Consider the following 19641-nt stretch of genomic DNA (forward strand, 5'->3'; position numbering starts at 1 on the left):
CGCTTAATGCAAAGAGTTCATAAAGTTGACATAAAAAGTTGTAAGATAAAAAGTATGTGATTCTGTGTCTTGTGTGTGTTTGTTTTTTTTACTATGAAACTCTATGCTTCATGTTTCATTGTCAAAATGGCTAGAATAGTCTAAAGATGTTTTCAGATCCCCAAGGAATAAGGCATTGTGAATTATACTAAAGGAGACCTGATCTTCAGAGCTGAGAAGATTAAACTCCTCCCAATTAAGATCCTAATCCATTAAAACCTTTGAGTACATACTTAATTCAAAGCATGTATGCATTGCCCTATTTAAATGAGTAATTTATTCTACTTAAAGTTCAGCATGCGGTGAGGAATCTCTGCTATAGCACAAGACTGATGAAAATTCATGAGGATTAGTAAGTGATGTTGTCATAGTATGTTTTTTTAATGTTGATGGTGAAAAATTGCATAATTCTACATATTTGAAACCTAATTTACAAGCCACATCCTCAACTTGATGTGAAATACTGAGAGAAAAGGAAGAGACTTGAGCCTGGAAGTTTTTGGGAGCTATTGAAAACTGTAAAGTTTCTCAGTTTCCACGCCCCCGTTTATCTGTGAAATCGGTGAATTTTTATTTTTATGTGAAGTCTTTCTGGAGAGAAAGTCTACTTGAATTCTAGAGATTGGAAGACCCTAAGAAAGCAGAATGGTTTCAATGAAGAGATGTTTCCATAACATTTTTGATGACCTCAGTTTGAAAGTGAAGTATTGAGAGAAGGGAAGAAGAATAGTGGCTACATCAAGCCGTGCTTTCTAGTTGTAGAAGTAAATAATTCTCCTTTTGATTTCCTTATTTGCTACTGGAGTTATGCAAACTGCCATACTTGACTGTCTTCTGTCTCTCGGTGATTAGGTTCTTATTTCCATTCAGACTGGCAGTATGCATATTTGACAGAAGGAGAGATGTATAATCTGATGAAGATCATACAGAAGGACAAAATAATGTAGGAACAAAAATCACATAAGAACGACGAAATCATGTAGTTTTGTGGTACCCCTTTTTAGGGCTTTAGCACAAAGCAGTGGTACAGTGTTGTCATGTTGAAACTTAGATTGCATTGTAGGAGGATGTGAGGAAGTCCCTGGTTTGCCAGGTAGAGTTCCTTTTCTACTTAGGAAGCTGAGTATTTGCCAAGAAACTTTTTTTTTTTTAAACTTTGTTAGAGCATTTTATTGAAAACCCATGGAAGCATTCATTCCTGGCAACAAAACATAATCTTTTTGGCATGGAAATGTGAAATACTCTAATCTGTTATTTAATTTGCTCTTTTTCTTTTGGTGAATTAGTTTTCTGGATACCGATATTTAAAAAGTCATTCCTTAATCTTCAATGATGATCAAATGCAGTCTGTTTTGAAGGAAGGCAAACATTTTTTTTAGAGGCTCACGTATGGGTGTTTTCAGCACTAAGATCATCATACTGCTTTTTTTTTAGATTTTTTTATTTTTAGAAAAGTTTTGGAACTGCTGTGGTGAATTGGTTTGTTTTTAATCTTTCTTTGTTACACTTGTTTAATAGTCTCATAGTTCCATAATGCTCTTTTAGTGAGACACCTGTTTGATTGCTGAAAGGGTGCTTGTGTTCATGCCTGCTTTTCCCATGTGCTGGTACATGTGGAGGGTGAGGAAAAGTGATCCCACTAAAGAGTTTTCTTCTCCCAGATTTTCAAGTGGATCACTTCCCTGGTTATGTTTGTTCAGGGCTGCATGATGGCATGCAGCAATATGGTGAAGATAAGGGAGAGTGTTGAGGTGACCACTTTCAGCAGCTACATCATTAGTTACTTTAACTGTAGTACTACAGACTGAGAAATATCAGAACTTAGTGTCTTACATTTATATTTTTCTACTTGGAAGAGACTATAATATGTAACTGTAACTTAATTATTTGCTAAATTATAGATTGCCTTTTTTTATTCAAGCCCAGAATTTAGACTGAACCAGAAATTAATATTGGATTCTATTAAACTGTCACACGTTGAGGAACCTGAAGTGTTCATGATTAACGTTAGCTGGAATCAAATCTCTTCAGTCCCTGGTGGGTCTGCATGGTATAGATTTTCTGCTTCATGCTACCAGAGCGTAAAAGTCAGTAGAGTGTTTGCACCTGACCCTTTTTAGTATAATAATATCATGTTTTTTCTATCAGATCGCTCAGTTAAGGCTAGTGTTCCTTGGTACAGTAATTGGAAAGAGACACTGATGGAACTGAACACATCCACGTTTTATTCAGGTATTTTTTTGTGGTTGGTGCCAGTTTGCCAAATTGCCCTTTATTCCTTTTCCATGTGCCCCATCCGCCTTTCCTTACCATCTCCTACAACCGTTTAGCACTTTTCTTGGCGTAGATGTGTGTTCCTCCATTTTTTCCCTCCAAATGAAAACTTGTTGGTGATGGTTGTTTAATTTTTCTTTTAGTCACATTTCTATTCCTGTTAATCTAAATCATTTGGTCTTTCCATAGAATCAATAGATGCAGCATGGTGGTGGGAAATGACCAGATACTGGAAAAGCACTGTCTTACTTGATCCTATGGACCTATATACTGTCCCTGTTCTCTATTTCAAATGTAAATACTTTCTGCTTCTCTACAGAATTTCCTTCTCAGAGGATAGTGGTGCTTTTCAAATTAGAGCTAAAGTGCTGACTGTACTAGGGGCACATATGCCTCTGCTATATTGGCATTCTTTCTGGAGTATGACTCTTAAAAAAAAAAAAAGTGGTGTAATACATTTTCACCTAGTTTGTAAGACTTATAGCTACCAAAAGACATTGTTTATTGACCTCTCAACTTACAGAGAAGGCCTGTGTTGTGCTCTATCAAAGCCAGATTTTGATGTTTTTCAGTTTTAGATATTAACAAAGTTTATGCCTTTGGTTAGTAATAGCTAACTTTTCAGTAGTGTCTGTTCAGGTGCTGCTAAATGCCTTCCTTTCTGAATGGTGCTAGAGTACCAGTATCCGTGAAATTAATCTTAGTCAGGTAGCTAAAAAGTACAAAACTTCATGAAATAGACTTCTCATTGTTAAGCTGTTGTGTACAAATATCACCAGTGTTTTTTTTTTCTTCAACAATTTACAAACACAGTAACAAGTTTGCCTAAACTTCAGTTCTGCTTGTTTACTATACTGGAAACATATTAATAGAAAAATACAAAACATACATGTCTGTGTACCTAAATGACAGTGTTGCAATGGACTGCTTTAGCATGTGTTATGAAATGTTACCTCTGAAATTTTTTTCAAATATTGTTTTTGTTTCAAATATTGTACATGTTTATTGTTGTAAGTATCTGCTATAAATGATTACAACCCTGTAAATATTTGAATAATTACTGAGGTATAATATGTTGTGGTTGTGTAGAGAGAATCCAGTTGCCTTTGTATCCGCTTCAAAGGTTCTTAATAGTCTGAATGAGAAAGGGGAGGAGGGGAGGTGGGGAAAATAAAACCACCCCACAAAACAAAGTAGTACTTTGCTGTTTGCAACTCTGTCAGATTAAAAAAAAAAAAAAAAAAAAAACCAAACAACTTCTATGTGGTTCAACTGTAAAACAGAACCAGAGAACTGAAAACAGAGTTCGGAACTAAAATGCAGTTGAAATTTCTGCCGTAAATGGCTCAGCATTGTTTGGTTTGGACCTGAGTTACTACAATGCTTTGTTATTCTTGTAAAAAAAATATGCATGAGAGTTGCTTTCTCATGGTTTGTTTTTAATAACAAGCAGTGTTTTCCTTAATTTAAATAGTTCACATATTTACATGTAGGACTTGGTAAAGCCAAAAGCGTTTGATGCACTAGACTCAGAGAGCAGTTGCTAGAAAGGCTGTAATAAAACACTAGAAGTTTGTCTCCTATTCATCTTTCTTTATGGGAGATGTACTGACTGTTGGACTGAGTTCAGTTAAGTGTGACTATATCTGACTTCCATGTGGATGAAACTGATGTAAGATGGCCTGACAATGTAGGATTACATAAAATGCATTAACTTAACGGACAAGAAGATAATTCCAACACAAATGAAACTCAGTCTCCTAAAGCCATCAAAGTATGTGTTTTCTTGGGTCCATATAAGGAAAATAAATACCTTCAGGATTTCTTATTAATGCATTTTTTCTGTACTAGTTATTGTTTTCTAGTTTGCATATGAGTTTACATTGGGTTCCAGCTAACTTCAGTGTGAAATCAGGTTACTGGAATTGGACTAATTTTGCTCTGGGGTCTTTTTTTCCACTCAAGGGAAGGAACTGCAGAATTGAGATGGCATAAAACAGGCATGAAGGGAGAAATAATACTTCGTTGCTCAGCTGATAGTTGGCATGGAAAGAAACAGACAAGATTTTTGAGTTCAAGTGTTCTTTGGATGTCCCAGACATACTTGTTTTCTCTTGATTTGTTACTCTTAGAAAAATGAAATCCCTATTGTAAAAGGGCTTTTGAACATGACAGGTAACTATTAAAAAGCATTTATGGCACAGCTCGGATCTGAGTTTCTAGCTTCTTGTATCTCAGCTTTGCAAGCTGACAGCTAACTGTTTGTTTCAGCGGAGCAGAGGAAGAGGACTAATATCAAGCCAAGTCACAACACTTGCAAAAAGCTTTAGACAAACTGGCAGGATAGGGTTTTGGCGATCTTTTAGTTCTTCTGTGTAGTCAGAAATTAATTTTGCTTCTCGATCAATTCTTGCGTTTCTAGCCAAGGCAAATTCAATGCCTCTTAGAAGAATTCGTTTTTTCTTTCCCAAGTGTGTGCCTTTACATTTAAAGGTGTGGTAAAGAGTAGTTACTCTAACAAGGCGTGAATACATGTAAGCTTAGAATATTGAGGAAGTGGATGCTTAAGATACTATTCAGTTTCACAGGATTTGATTGAAATGTTACCCTTTCACCCACTTGTGTGTATTTTAGATGCTTCCTCCTTAGACTGTCCCCCCTTCTTCCCCCTGCTATGCAAACCTTGTCTGAGTTTGCAAGCTTCACTTTTAGGTGTAGTCTTTCATATTTACTTTTCATAAATGAGTTAACAGGATTTTTGCTGAATATTCTAATTTGTTTTATCTTATTGTGTATTCCAGCTACTACTCCTTGGTTTGAGTCTTACAGAGAGTGCTTTCTTCAGTCCATGCCTGCATCAGATCATGAATTCTTAAACCACTATGTTGCATGTATCCTTTGAGTGTTACAGACCCCTCAAGTGAAGGCTGTTAGAGCTGACTGCAGAAATGTAATGTAGGAGACTTTAAAATTTTGCAGTAACTCTTGTTTCCATTATGATTTGAAATGTATTTTTTTTTCAGTATGTCCAACTATAATATATACAGACTAATTTTGTAAGGGTATTATGGTTTTCTTTGTGGTTAGTTTTTTTTTTTTAAACAACGATGTGTTAAACTGAGCTCTAACATAATACCTGTAAAATAAACTTCCTCATCCTAAAATGCTTTCCACTGTAGCTCTTTAGGTATCTGTTGACTGTCCCTTATGTACAACGGAGGCTCTTGTGTTTAGGATGTACCTGCTGCTTTTTATAGCTTTTTCTAGCAGATGGAGTGAGGAGGTTGGGGAGGGTGTTTTGGAAAATTGGTGAACTTAGAGGTCTTTTGGACAAAAAGAAGTCTGGAAAGATGCCTTAAATGCCTTTTTTTTTTTTTTTAAGCAAATTTGCTAGTCTACAAGGAAAATGAAAATATGTACTTTTTCGTGATGTAGCTGGTGTTTAATTTTACGATAATTACAATGCTGCGGGTTTCATAGCACTTACTTTGTTCTCTACTGTGCTTCATCGTTTCAGGTTGGTGGAACAGGTATGTTAGTAGCCAGTAGAGCGAACTGTTTGTGCAGAATTAATGTGGCAAAATATTGATTCTGGCCCTTGACTTCTACATTTTGATAACATTTAAATTACAGCTTGCTTTCTGATTTCTCTAAATTAATGTCTTTGAATAGATGTAGCAGAGCAGGATGTTCCTTATTAGTGATCATGGAGTTATATTAAGGTAAAAGTCTGGATGCTTCTGCTTTTTGCACAAAAGATGTTGCTGTGTTTATGAATACTGACTATTGTTGCTCAGGTGATAACTTAAGTCTCAACTCATGTTTGAAATTGAAAACTAAAGTACACTGGGAGTGAATTTCAGGTATATATTTCATAAACAGTTGGTCTGTATCTAAGACCTTAAATAAACTGTTAACTGTTATGTATCACCTTAAACTTTGATTCAATGTTAGAATTGGAGCAAGCTCCTGTTTCATTTCATGTTACAAATTTAGTTAACTGACTTTAAATAGTGTTTTTTACCAAGACTAAGGCCAAATTGTAATTGTGCATACTTTTGTGGTAGTGTGTTTTATAGGCTTAAATATTGTACTCACTACTTTGTTATACACTATTTTATTATATGATCACTGGTTGTTCCAGGGTTCTTCCAGTTAAATGTCCTTAACATGAGTTTAGGTATGCTTGTAGTTTCTTCTAGTGAGCCAGAGCCTGTGGAGCAATTTCTGAAGCTTTCTCAAGAGCAACATCGAATTCAGCATAGTAGTGAATACTTATATCCAAAGTGGTTTATACCAAACACGCTCAAATACTATGTGTTACTGCATGATGTAAGCGCAGGAGAAGAACAAAGGTGGGTTGTCTACCTTCAGTGAACTTGCAGATCAACTCTGACTGAAATGTTAACATTTATAAATTCAATTGAGATTAGATGTGTAACAGGATCCATTAGCTAGTATGCTGACTGTTATCAAAGCAGATTTCCTTTAGTATTTTTAGATCTACTTGTGTTCATATAAAAGGGAGTCAGTCTTAGCTTCTTGAGGTAGATGCTTTCTTTGCTATCTTGATGAACTAATTCTCAAAGATTCTCAGTTTCACTTGCATAAAGGACTGATTGAGAACAGGGGAATTATCATTTGAATCCCTATGGGTGATAGTCTAAAATAGCTCGTTGCAGTATATACTTAGAGTAGAACTTGTTTGATATCAATATAAGGTAAATGTTATATTTTTTCAGAGCTGACTCCATTTATGAAGAGATGAAGCAGAGGTATGGAACTCAGGGTTGCTATTTACTGAAAATAAATTCTCGGGTGTCTAACAGAGGAACAGATGAACAGATACCAGATCCTTGGAGTCAGTACCTTCAGAAAAATGCTATCCAGAACCAGGTATGACATTATTTTTAGAACAATTTATAAGGTGTTGTGTTAACATAGCTATCACTTTTTGTGAGGGCGTAAGATGAATCCTCTCTCAAGGAACTGTCCTCTATGCTATTTAAATTGACAGTATGGAGCACTGAAATACTAGACTGTTTGAAATAGGCTGACAGGAGCACTGAAATAATAGACTTTGACTTTGTGCACTGACAAGAACAAGTAACCTCAGAAGTCTCTTACTCATAGTAACTTTCTACATTCATTTTAATTAATTTCTTTCACTCTTGAAATATGCTTTTTTTTCCCCAGGTCCTCTATACTTCACTAAACAGTATAGATGTGCTGGTTTGTGGGGGTACATGTGGTTTTTTTCTTGGTAACCTCTTACAGTCCAGACTGGTCTGTCATCTGCTGAGATGGCAAATGACAGTGTGTGTTAGGTCAGAGGAGTTCAGTTTGCCATAAATGTCTGTATTTTTGGCTTCAGGACCAAAAATATTCCTTCTTGGGTTTGCTTTTGACTGACCTGCGGTTTAACTGCATCTGATTAAAAGATTTGTTTGTAGAATGATAGTTCTTTACCAAATGTAGCTGACACTGGAAAGTCAAAACATCTCATATTCAGTAAGCTAAGAGAACCAGTAAGTAATGTTCGACCATGAACTAAATGGATTTTTTTTCCTGTCGCATACCAACTGCCCAATTTGGATGATTTTTGTTTTTTGTATGAGCGTGTTCAAAAATTGCTTTTAGGGAGCGTATTTTCACCACTCTAGGCATTGCCGTTGAAGAGTTGGAGTTGCATATCTTGACAGTGAAGCTGTTTGAGCAAGCCAGGAGATACTTGCTTCATTTATTGGTGAATGGGACTTTCATCTTTACAATAGGACAAGTTCTTAAAACCTCACAAACTACTTAAGAAATGAATATGTACAAACATGCTTTCTTAATAATTCAATTAACTTACTAAAGTTAATAACTGCTGTTGACTGACCTTTGTGTACTCTAGTATTCTTAATTCTGAGGTGTTTTTTTTTTTCCTGGCAGGATTGCTATGAAGATTGTCCTTACACTGTCATTTCAAATAAGAATACTGATCACTTGATATCAGATGGCTTAGACAGTGAAATTAAAGGTATTTTTATAACTTCTATCAAAACACTGATAGCATTTATACAGCTGTCTCATGTCTTGGACAGTAATTGCTTGAGTGTTTTTGTTAGGGAATTTGAACTAAGAATTTTCTAAATGCTCAAAGATAATCTAATGAGGTATACACAAAGAAAAATGCTGTGGTGCTGATCCACTCGATTGATGCTAATTGGTAGATGTGTCTTTAATGAGATGGCTGCTGATGCACTAGGCTCATCTTTTGTAAGACTAAGTGTGTTGTCTGTCAACTCTGACAATTAATAAAAAGTAACACAGTATTACATGGTTAATTTTCATCATAATAAGTCAGTGTGCTCTGATGTAGCTTGGAAGCTGAGGGATCTTTTTTGTCCTTGTTTTTGGTTTTAAATCTGGAAATGACAGAGTAGTGACTTAGAAAGTAAGCTGACTGGAAGAATTTACCTCACAACTGAGCTTGTGGATGGCAGAGGATGGTAAATGAAATTGAGTGCAAATTAATGCATGGCGGTTTTATTTTAAAATTTTTTTTTCAAGGCCAGCTGTCTAGGATTCAGATGAGAAACAGCATCATCAGATAGGGAAGAAGTGGAGGTACATGCCGCCTGGCCTGACTCAGCTCAGATCCTTTAGACCTGACTTAAAAGGCGTGGGAAGACCTAGACTATGTAGGGGTGCCTGTAGTTGCCTGAAAAAGCAGCTTTCTAGGGCCTTACAGCCCAGGTGTCGTCTGCAAGCTACTGTGCAAACTCTTTGTATCCAGCTTTACATGTTGTGAGTAAAATCCATTAAGGATTCGATTTCACAGCTCAGCCTTGCTAAGTGCTAGCTATGGCCAGATAAATAAAGGAAGCTGATTTTCTTATATAGAAAGGAAATAATAAATAAGAGAACTATAGAAGTCTTAGAGTGAAATGATGTCCTGGTCTATTTTGGATAGCTGGGTGCAGTAGTGACCAGCACCCCTTCTCGTTGAACTGAGAGGACTTTGGAAGTCGTTCTAAATCATGATTGCTCATAAAGGCATGGAAAATGAATTTTTTTGTGTGTGTGTGTTGGTTGTTTTTTTTAACCTTAAAGCATAAACAGGGTCCTGCACTTTGGCCACAACAACCCCCTTCAGCGCTACAGGCTGGGCACAGAGTGGCTGGAGAGCAGCCAGACAGAAAGGGACCTGGGGGTACTGATTGACAGCAAGCTCAACATGAGCCAACAGTGTGCCCAGGTGGCCAAGAAGGCCAATGGTATCCTGGCCTGTATCAAAAATAGTGTGGTCAGCAGGACAAGGGAAGTGATCCTTCCCCTGTACTCTGCATTGGTGAGGCCACACCTGGAGTATTGTGTTCAGTTCTGGGCCCCTCAGTTCAGGAAAGATATTGAGGTGCTGGAGCGGGTCCAGAGAAGAGCAACAAGACTGGTGAAGGGACTTGAGCACATGACCTATGGTGAGAGGCTGAGGGAGCTGGGGTTGTTCAGCCTGGAGAAGAGGAGGCTTAGAGGTGACCTCATCACTCTCTATAACTACCTGAAGGGAAGTTATAGTCAGGTGGGAACTGGTCTCTTCTCCCAGGCAGTTAGCAATAGGACAAGGGGACATGGGCTTAAACTCTGCCAGGGGAAGTTTAGGCTGGATATTAGGAAGAAGTTCTTTACGGAGAGAGTGATCAGGCATTGGAATGGCCTGCCTAGGGAGGTGGTGGACTCACCGTCCCTGGAGGTTTTTAAACTGAGATTAGACATGGCTCTTAGTGCCATGATCTAGTAAATGGGCTGAAGTTGGACCAAGGGTTGGACTTGATGATCTCTGAGGTCTTTTCCAACCTAGCCAATTCTGTGATTCTGTGATTCTGTGAAAACAGTGAGTGGATCCAGTGGAGCCATTGTAGTAGTTGCTGCATTTCCAGCTCTTCACAAATATTTTATTTTAAGGTCTTCATAGTTTTCCTTCTGTGTTATTGATGTTCGTTAGGTTATTTTGAGATTTTTTTGCACTGTAGTTGAGAATCAAAAGTGTACATATTTAGCTCTGTTGTAGTTCCTGAGATCCCCTGAGCTTTCTAAAGAATTTCAGGAATGATGTGGTACTGAGGTAGTGCTCTGCTGCTGTCTACTCAGCATTGGTCTGTAGTGTGGAATAACTGGCGAGTAGCATGGCTTAACAGAGTTCCGAGTAAGGAAAACTTTGAAGTAGGTTAATAAAAATGACATTTAAAACCTAAAATGTTTAAGTAACTTTATACTTACTAGTGGTTTTGTTTCAATCTTTTAATAGATGGCCTATCAAATAACTTCAAGACTCACCCTCTTCAGCTGGATCATCCCAGCGGCAGTTTGGACAGCACTGATTATATGAAGGCTACTGCGTCATTGCAAGACTCCAAGAAATCAAATTCTGGAACTCCACATGGTGCTTGTTTAACACTCACAGATCACGATCGAATTAGACAGTTCATACAGGAATTCACATTTAGGGGACTTTTGCCACACATAGAGAAGACAATTCGGCAACTTAATGATCAGGTTAGTTTACTTTTAAAACACTTTGTGCCATATTAGAAAAACAAACAAGCAAACAGTTGGGGTATAAATCCAGTTATCCAAAAATCTGTTCTGAAAGGATTACTTCCTTCTACAATTAATGGTTCAATGGTCTTAGTGAAAACTGTAAGTAAATTAAAGAGAAATAACCGAAGTTATAATTTTTGCTCTATTTGTCATTTTAAAAAAGCAAAAAACCAATTTGTATCAACAGAGCTTCAGTGCAAGATGGCTTCTTGGTGAAAGCCTGTCTGAACTGTTATCAGGGATATCTGTCATTGCTCCTAAAATCCTCATATTTTATGCTTCTGGATGATTCTGACATGGGGAACAAAATGTACTTTTTGTGTTTCAACATTAGATTGCACAGCTGCAGTTCGGAAGTGTATTTTCATCAATTGTCTGCAAAAAAAGCTGCATACTTCAATTGCCACTTGTTTACAAGAGGGGAAAAAATGCTTGGCCACCCTAAATCATGCATTTCTCTTTCAATCTCAGCAGTTTTTGCTTTTCTCAAGCTAGTATTTTTTTTAAGTGTGATAGTTGATATCATGCCCATGTTAAATCTAGGACATGCATTAAAGTAGTTTCCTTCACAGTAAGGTTCTTACTTTTATAAGTGTTTCATTGTTATATGGTTTTAAGCAGATGATTAACTTACATTAGTGCAATCAAATTACTGTATTTAGCATTAGGCTTGGACCCAAATATCAATCTGTTTTCTGAAATCTGTATTGTGATTTGAATTGTCCATTCAGGTTATAGTTTTAAGTCTGAGGGGTTTTGAGAGTAAGTATCATATGCTGTAAGGAACACTTTCTCCCAGAATTGACTTTTGGGAGTTTGTATGTGCTGACCATGTTTATACTTGGAATGATATATGAAGAAACATTAAAAAAAAGTACATACACATAGTGTAGCAAGCAGTCTTACTCTTTGGAATATAGTAATACATTCCTAGTCCTTGTAAGATTTTAAAGTTAATTTTGAAAATTATCTTTAAAAAGAGATGTACTTTGGCTTAGATCTTAGGAATGATAATTCCCTGTGGAAGTTTCCTCATTAGTGAAAATTATCTAAAAGAATAAAATTGTGTAACCCTCCTCTCAGGGAGCTTCCCGGCGCTTGAAACTGATGTTAGCAATGTGGTAATGCTTTATGTGGATGGTGATGGGGAGAATGTTCTCTCTTGAAGTTTTGTACTTAGTCTAGATTTTAGGTTGGACTAATACCAGAAATTGGATATTCTGTTAGATATCAAACAGATGCATCAAATGTTTCAGTTCTGGTTCTTAGGATTGAAATATCTGCAATTTATAGCAACAACAGTGAACCTTGGCTGTCTGAAATAGAACAAATATATAAATTGCAACTTCTATCTCAGTGTCAGTGATTAGTTCTAAATGAGTGTTTTCTTGGCTATTTTATTGTTTTTATTTCTGTTTTATGGAAAAAGCAAGATTTAGGGGTTTATATTAGTTTAGCTTAGTATATCTCTTGCAATGTAGTGCTCTAATTTAGTGTCTTTTTGCAGTTAATATCCAGGAAAGGCTTGAGTCGATCACTGTTTTCCGCTACTAAAAAATGGTTTAGTGGCAGCAAGGTTCCAGAGAAAAGTATAAATGAACTGAAGAATACCTCTGGTTTGCTGTAAGTAATTTCAGTCCTTACTTTTATATCTCAACTGAAAATGTATCTTTTTTTTTTTTTTGGAGTGGTATGGGGAGAGGGGAAGGGAAAGCCTGTATTTATTTTATGGTGTTCTGCAAAGTGAACTAAATCAACAATATTGTAAAAGACTATAATTAGAGAAATCATGAAAAGTACTGTGTCTGAATGTGCACAATAAGGGAGTAGCAGAACTTAAAGACAAAGGAGATAAAAGAAGCTGTTTACAGAGCCGTCTTCCAGCTGTATTTACAGTGAAGCTTTTGAAGTTAAAAAGAACATACATTTTTAAGAGTAACAATAAAATGAAGCTATGTTCTGCTGTAAGGGATTTTTTTTTTAATTAGCACAACTTTTTATTTTGTTATTTAAGCCAAACCCCCTGTGTAGGTGTTTTTGTTTATGTAACTGTAACTTACTGCAGTTGACTATCAAGTATATTGCCTTTGCAAGTGCATTTGAGAGCTAAATTAAGGGGATTTTCAGTTTTTCCACCTGTTTTACACTAAAACCAGATTTTAAATTTTACCAGAGTATTCGTTCTGTATGCTTTGTAATTTCTTGTTATGGATGAGGATGTGTAATCACGAAAAGCAACCTTTTCAACTCTCTTAACTACAGAAGTCTAAATAGCTCTTAGATGTTGCCTAGCCCAAGTTAATATCCGTGAAACTTACAGCTTTAAAGTAATATGTTGTGTGTCTTTGGATTCATAATCAAAATGTTATTAATTTCGGCTTTCTCTATTGAATGTTTAAGTGTGGTTTGCTTCCTATAAAGTCTGACTAACAAGTGTTTGGATCTTCAGTGAAGAGATTAATATGTATTGAACTAACCAAAAGTTAAAATTATGGTTACAGAGGACAGGAACTTGCCCAGTGTTTTGGCATAAGACACAGTTTTTTAGTGGATTTTTACTTTCAAGATAAATGGGGAGAAATAACAAGTACAGCTAGGTGAACAGTCAGTGTCTTATTTTTTTCCTTCTCATATAGTTCTGTTTAGCTCTAATAGTTAATCTTACTGAGCAGTTTCAGTGATGTTTGTGTACTTTTTTACAGTATTTCTTGGCTAAGGGGACTGCTTGTTTAGAATATAAGCAGAACAGCGAATCTTGTTAATTGGAAAGTAGGGTATGAAGCTGAGTTACTTGTGTCAGAAAGGAAGCAGCTTCACTTGTTTTAACTGTTTTTTGGGTAAGGCTGAAGCAATGCAGTTTTTACTCTTACTCTGTGAATAGAAATGAAGATGAGAGGATATGACTTTACAGAGCATGTTTTGCTCTATTTATTAAAATTATGACTTTGAATTTAAATATTTGTATTTATAGGTATCCACCAGAAGCACCAGAGCTTCAAATCCGGAAAATGGCAGACTTGTGCTTTTTGGTGCAACACTATGAACTTGCATATAGCTGTTACCATACAGCAAAGAAAGACTTCTTAAATGATCAGGCAATGCTTTATGCAGCTGGAGCACTGGTTGGTACTTCATGTAACATAAACATTCTGTGTACTTTTCCTAATAATCTCTAATATTGGTCTGAAGGTAACTCAATGCGATGTCTTCACCTCCAGATTTATTAAGGGTTCTTGTCAAATTTGCTGCACATCTTTAGCAAATCCTATAGTCTTCTCAAATCTGTTTTCTTTACTCCCTATAAAGGGAATAAAGGTGTAAATAAAAATTGAAGAGTTAATTTTTAAAATGTGAAATATGGAAAGGAGAATACCTAGAATGCAACTGCTAGCAAAATGGATCTTTAAACTCGTAGTTTGATAAATTAATTCACAAGTGTTTTTCAGTTAATGATATCTCTTTTAGACTTTGGCAAAATATTACTTGCCAGGAAGTCAAGACTATGTCTCTATAAATATAAATATGGTATTGTACTGTTTTTTTAACTCTTGAGGGATGTATTTTGAGTATGTCACTACTGAACCTCACTGTAAACACATATTCATTCATTAACTTATCTTTATACTGAAGGTATATGTGACTAGATTTTTCAACAAGATAAATGAGAACACTGGGGAAAAATAAGCTTACTTTAACAGTTTTTTAGAAGCTATGTTTTATAGACTTCAGTCTGGCTATCTTGATAAATTTAAAACTTTCCTTTGCAGAGCTATGGAAGCATTCTTGTACAGTGTCTCATCTTGATGTAAAACCTTTACATAAATATGTTTTTGCAGTACAGGCAGTCACTCTCTATTTGGTTAATCTGAAAAGTCATCTTAATTCCTTAATGAATGGTTTGTGGAGATCTTAATTATGAATTTTTGACAATCTGCAAGTCTTAGTCATTATTTACTACAGAAAAACTTTACCCTATATCCACCTCATAAGGAAAGAAGTAAATTATCCGAATGCATGTTTACTAGAGTTTCCTTGGAAGCTGAGTATGTATCTTCATTTAACCAAAACTCAAAAAAACCAGTCCTTGTCTTAAAATAGATGGTAATGCTACTTTAACAGCAAGATTGTTCCTGCAGTAGGAAATTCTCTCTTAGACTTGTAAAGCAGTACTGAATCAATGCTTCTGCGTAGTGTTGGGGGTACCATCAAGTGAAAACACCTCTCTGCATAAAACTCTTGCTGCTGTCTAGTTAATTACAAGCAGAGCCATAAATAGGTTATTCTGCTAAGCCTCTTATCGGTTACAGTGTGTTTGGTACACTTTTGTATGCTAGTAACTGATTAAATGAAGATCTTGAACTTTAGGTTGGCGCAAAAGTAATTACAGTTTTGCATCGTGAATTTTAAATGCATCTTTATTAATCAGAATGGGAACCATTGCAATCAACGCAGTTTTGCTAATGAGAAATAAGTTTGTTTATTCCTGTAGCATAAAATCTGTGCTTTAGGATTTGATGAATTCTTGGAAAGCATTTTCTGCATTCTGCTGGTTGTGGTTGTTTTCCCTGCAAAAAGTTGTCGATGCTCGAAGAACTGGTAGTTGGTTGGTGAGAAGTCGGGTGAATATGCTGGATGAGGCAAAACTTCATAGCCCAATTCATTCAACTTTCAAAGTGTTGCTTGTGCTTTATGCGGCCGGGCACTGTCGTGGAGAAGAATCAGGCCCTTTCTGTTGACCAACACCAGCTGCAGACGTTGCGGTTTTCAGTGCATCTCATTAATTTGCTCAGCAGACTTCTCAGATGGAATGATTTCCCTGGGATTCAGGGAGCTGTAGTGGATCAGAGCAGCAGACCACCAAACAGCGACCGTGACCTTTTTTTTTTTTTTGGTGCAAGTTTGGCTTTGGGAAGTGCTTTGGAGGTTATTCTTGGTCCCTCCACTGAGCTGGTTGTCACCGGTTGTCACGTAAGACCCACTTTTCATCACATGTTATAATCCTATCAAGAAATGGTTTGTTCTTCTTGCATGGAAGAAGAGGAGATAACACATCAAACGATGTTGTGGGGCACTTAAGGAGCTTTTCCACCTTGCCAGTTTGCTTCAAATGCTGCATGACTGTTGAATGGTTGACGTTGAGTTCTTTGGCAACTTCTCATGGAGTTGTAAGAGGATCAGCTTTGATTGCTCTCTGTTGGTCATTGTCAACTTCCAATGGCTGGCCACTATGCTTCTCATCTTCAAGTCTCTCATCTCCTTTGTGAAACTTCTTGAACCACCACTGACTATACCTTCCTTAGCAGTTCCTGGGCCAAATGCGTTGTTGACGTTGTGAATTGTCTCTTCTGCATTATGACTGGTTTTGAACTTGAATAAGAAAATTGCTCGAATTTGCCTTTTGTCTAACATCATTTCCATAGTCTAAAAGAAATGTAAAATAACCAGCAAGTAATAAGTCATTAGCAAATAAAACAGAAAGTGAGAAGTGCATGAAAATTATACATAATATTACCATGTTTTTTTTAAGAAAGTATTCCAATATCAAATGGGAAATTTCAACAGTGCAAAAAACAGAACCGATTTTGCGCCAACCTAATAGTAGCTGTTGAAATGTTTTCCTCAGCATTTTGAGGTTGGCAATTTGTTGAAAAAAGCTGCAGTGACCATACTGAATTTCTCTTGTAGGAAATGGCAGCAGTATCAGCTTTTCTTCAGCCTGGAGCTCCTAGACCATATCCTGCTCACTATATGGAAACAGCGATTCAGACCTATCGAGATATCTGCAAGTATGTTGTTTACTTTTGTGCAGATCCAATGCAAGTTGAAAGACCTGGTGGCTTAATTTTTCTTCCTCTGCACAGTGATAGTGCCAGATGACTAAAAGATCACGGAACTATGGTAACTTTTTAAAGAGTAACATATATGTGTTATTTAGGATGACATGGAAGGGGATCTATGCTCTTCTTAACAGAATGCTTATTAAACTTGTGTACTGGATTTACCTGGTAAGATTTTGGTAGTGAGGTAGCTACAGGGATGGCTTCTGTGAGGAGACAGCAGGACCTGCCCTGGTGTTGAACAGGGCCAGTTTTCACCCAACTCCAAAATGGACTTGTTGCTGCCCAGAGCTGAGCCTGTCAGCAAAGCTGGTGGCACTTCTGTGATAATGTACTTAAGAAAGGGTAAATTGCTCCACAGCACCTGTGAGAGAGGAGTGAGAAAAAGAGAGAAACAACCTTGCAGACATTAAGGTCAGTGAGGAAGGAGATGCTTTGCTGCAGCCTGTGGAGAAGGCCATGGCGAAGCAGATTGTCACCTGCAGCCCATGGAGGACCACAGAGGAGCACGAATCCACCTTGCAGCCTGTGGAGAACCCAGTGCCAGAGCAGGTGGATGTACCCTGAAGGAAGCTGCAGCCCATGGAGATGCCAGAGCAGATTCCTGGCAGGAGCTGTGACCTGTGGGGAGCCCACACTGGAACAGTCTGTTGGACTCTGACCGTAAAGGTCTTTTCCAACCAAAATGATTCTTTGAAGGACTGTGGAAGTGATCCATGCTGGAGCAATTAATTAATTGTATATGTGGGAGGGACCCCATGCCAGAGCAGGGGAGGAAGAGTGTGAGGGGGAAGCATTGGCAGAGATGAAATTTTAACTGACCACAGCTTCCCTGCTCTCCTTGTGGAGGGGGAGGGCTAGAAGAGTTGGGAATGAAGTTAAGCCAGGGAAGAAGTTAGGGGAAGGTGTTTTTGTTTTTATTTACCACTATCCTATTCTGTTATTAAATGGCAATAAATTTTTATCTTCCCCAAACCAAGTCTGTTTTGCCTGTGATTGTAATTGATGAGTGAACTCCTTGTCCTTATCTCAGCATATGAGCTTTTTAATCTAATTTTCTCCCAGTGTCTTGCTGAGGAGGGTGCGTGATATAGCAGCTTTGTGGGCATCTGGTGCCCACCAAAATCAACCCAGCACAACTTCTTTCTAGCTATTGGAGTTCTCATTTATTATATAATTTAATTGGTTGGATCATTTTAGTTGGCATTTGTATAAGTATGATGCTCTCTAGCTTTGACTTTCAAAAAACTGCTGGTGTAGTAGGATAGGACATGTAATATGTCAATCTGTATATGGTTGTTTTGCAGGGGGTGAACTTTGATATATTTTACTTTAAGAAGAATAAACAACAGAATGTCAGTCTGATGCAATATGGAGAAGAGTTGTCAGATTTGAGGTGAAAAGTTTTCCATGATTTATTTTAATAAACATTAATACATCTCTGTTTTTGCCTTAGGAACATGATTCTGGCTGAACGCTGTGTGCTGCTTAGTGCTGAAATCTTAAAAAGTCAAAGCAAATATTCCGAGGCAGCTGCTCTTCTGATTCGTTTAACCAGTGAGGTAAAATACTTAGTAGATTTTCCACTCTTGCCTTCCCGCTGTGTACTTACCAGAGCTCATCTTAGGACAAGATTTAGAAGTGACCTGGAAATTTTCTAGCCAAAGGTAGCAAATGAGCTGATATAAAGCATGAAGTGAAGAAAATGGTTTACACTGGAAGTGAAGAAGCTAGTGCTGTTATTCTTTTTCTAGTATAGCAACTTGTATGTAGCTTGGAGGAAACTCCAGTGGGCAGTTAAATCTGGCTTTGTGGCCAGCTGCACCAAATGTGATGCTTCTGAGACACTTCTGGGGACAGATCAGGCATAGAATAAATCTGCTTAGTTCTGTAAGTGTCTCTCTCAAGTGTGATGTGTGGCGGTTTTTGTTTTGGTTTGGTGTTTTTTTAGCTTCATTCTTGTCCCTCTGATTTAAGCTTGTAACCAGAGTTTGTGAACAGTGTAAGTTATTTAAGCAAGGAATTTAAATACTGTTGGCTCTGCACAATCACATTACAACTTAAAATGATATGTAGTATGCTTGTGTTGCCTTTTGGCACTTGCAAGGAAAATCTTCATAGAATATTATGTAGGTATCTCAGAATATATTTGTAGTCCAGACACATACTTGGACATCACTGATAGTGTGGACTTCAATTGTATTAAAATAAGATAGATTCTCTTCTGATATATAGATGTGTCTTGGCATGAGAACAGAAGGGGATAAAAATTGTATGTTATTAAGAAATCATCCTGGTTCTTGTGATACAAGTTCACCCAGTTCCATTGTTCCCTCTATTTTTCCTTCATCCTGTTAAAGCTTTTTTTTTTTTTTTTTTTTATGTTTCTAGCTTTATTATTTGCAGGGGGAGGGATGGGAAGAGGTAGCAGAGTGCTTCAGAGGTAATGGTGTGGGAAACTGTAGCTTGAATAACTGAAAAAGTAGAAAATAGTTATTTTGTCCCTTGTAATGAAACAGGTTGATATAAATCTCTCCGCTGGAAAAAATACCAATGTGTTTGGTATTGAACACTATACATATAATAAAGTGAAAAATAAGTCTAGTCTTATTTTCTTCATAAGCATCCATGTACATGTAATAGTAAAAGAATCTTCAACTTCGCAGCACTGTTACAGCTTAGTGTCTCTGCTGTTAATTAAAGGCCACTGTTATCTTTGTTTGCATTCAACTTTGAGGCTAATTCTGCTTTTTACTTTTAAATAGGATTCAGATCTTCGCAGTGCGCTTCTGTTGGAGCAGGCAGCCCATTGCTTTATAAACATGAAAAGTCCCATGGTTAGGAAGTTTGCATTTCATATGATATTGGCTGGCCATAGATTTAGCAAAGCAGGCCAGGTGAGTATAAT

At 37.0% G+C, this 19641-nt stretch overlaps 1 protein-coding gene across 5 annotated transcripts in view; it reads left to right on the top strand.

The window, feature by feature from the left end:
• Positions 1–19641, top strand: part of TRAPPC8 (trafficking protein particle complex subunit 8) — a 57006-nt gene that overhangs the window by 8375 nt on the left and 28990 nt on the right. For 3 of the 5 annotated variants that reach the window (XM_065830604.2, XM_065830606.2, XM_065830609.2), the window contains exons 3-13: positions 2188–2271; positions 5115–5204; positions 6494–6668; positions 7056–7209; positions 8248–8335; positions 10604–10851; positions 12404–12519; positions 13868–14018; positions 16582–16682; positions 18190–18295; positions 19499–19630. In XM_065830604.2, coding sequence (XP_065686676.1) covers positions 2188–2271; positions 5115–5204; positions 6494–6668; positions 7056–7209; positions 8248–8335; positions 10604–10851; positions 12404–12519; positions 13868–14018; positions 16582–16682; positions 18190–18295; positions 19499–19630 — 1445 coding nt within the window. The remainder of the gene's footprint in view (positions 1–2187; positions 2272–5114; positions 5205–6493; positions 6669–7055; positions 7210–8247; positions 8336–10603; positions 10852–12403; positions 12520–13867; positions 14019–16581; positions 16683–18189; positions 18296–19498; positions 19631–19641) is intronic. The other 2 variants (XM_065830607.2, XM_065830608.2) reach the window with 1 other exon arrangement.

The sequence above is a fragment of the Patagioenas fasciata genome, chromosome 2 (genome assembly GCF_037038585.1).
Source record: "Patagioenas fasciata isolate bPatFas1 chromosome 2, bPatFas1.hap1, whole genome shotgun sequence".
NCBI classification, from domain to species: Eukaryota; Metazoa; Chordata; class Aves; order Columbiformes; family Columbidae; genus Patagioenas; species Patagioenas fasciata.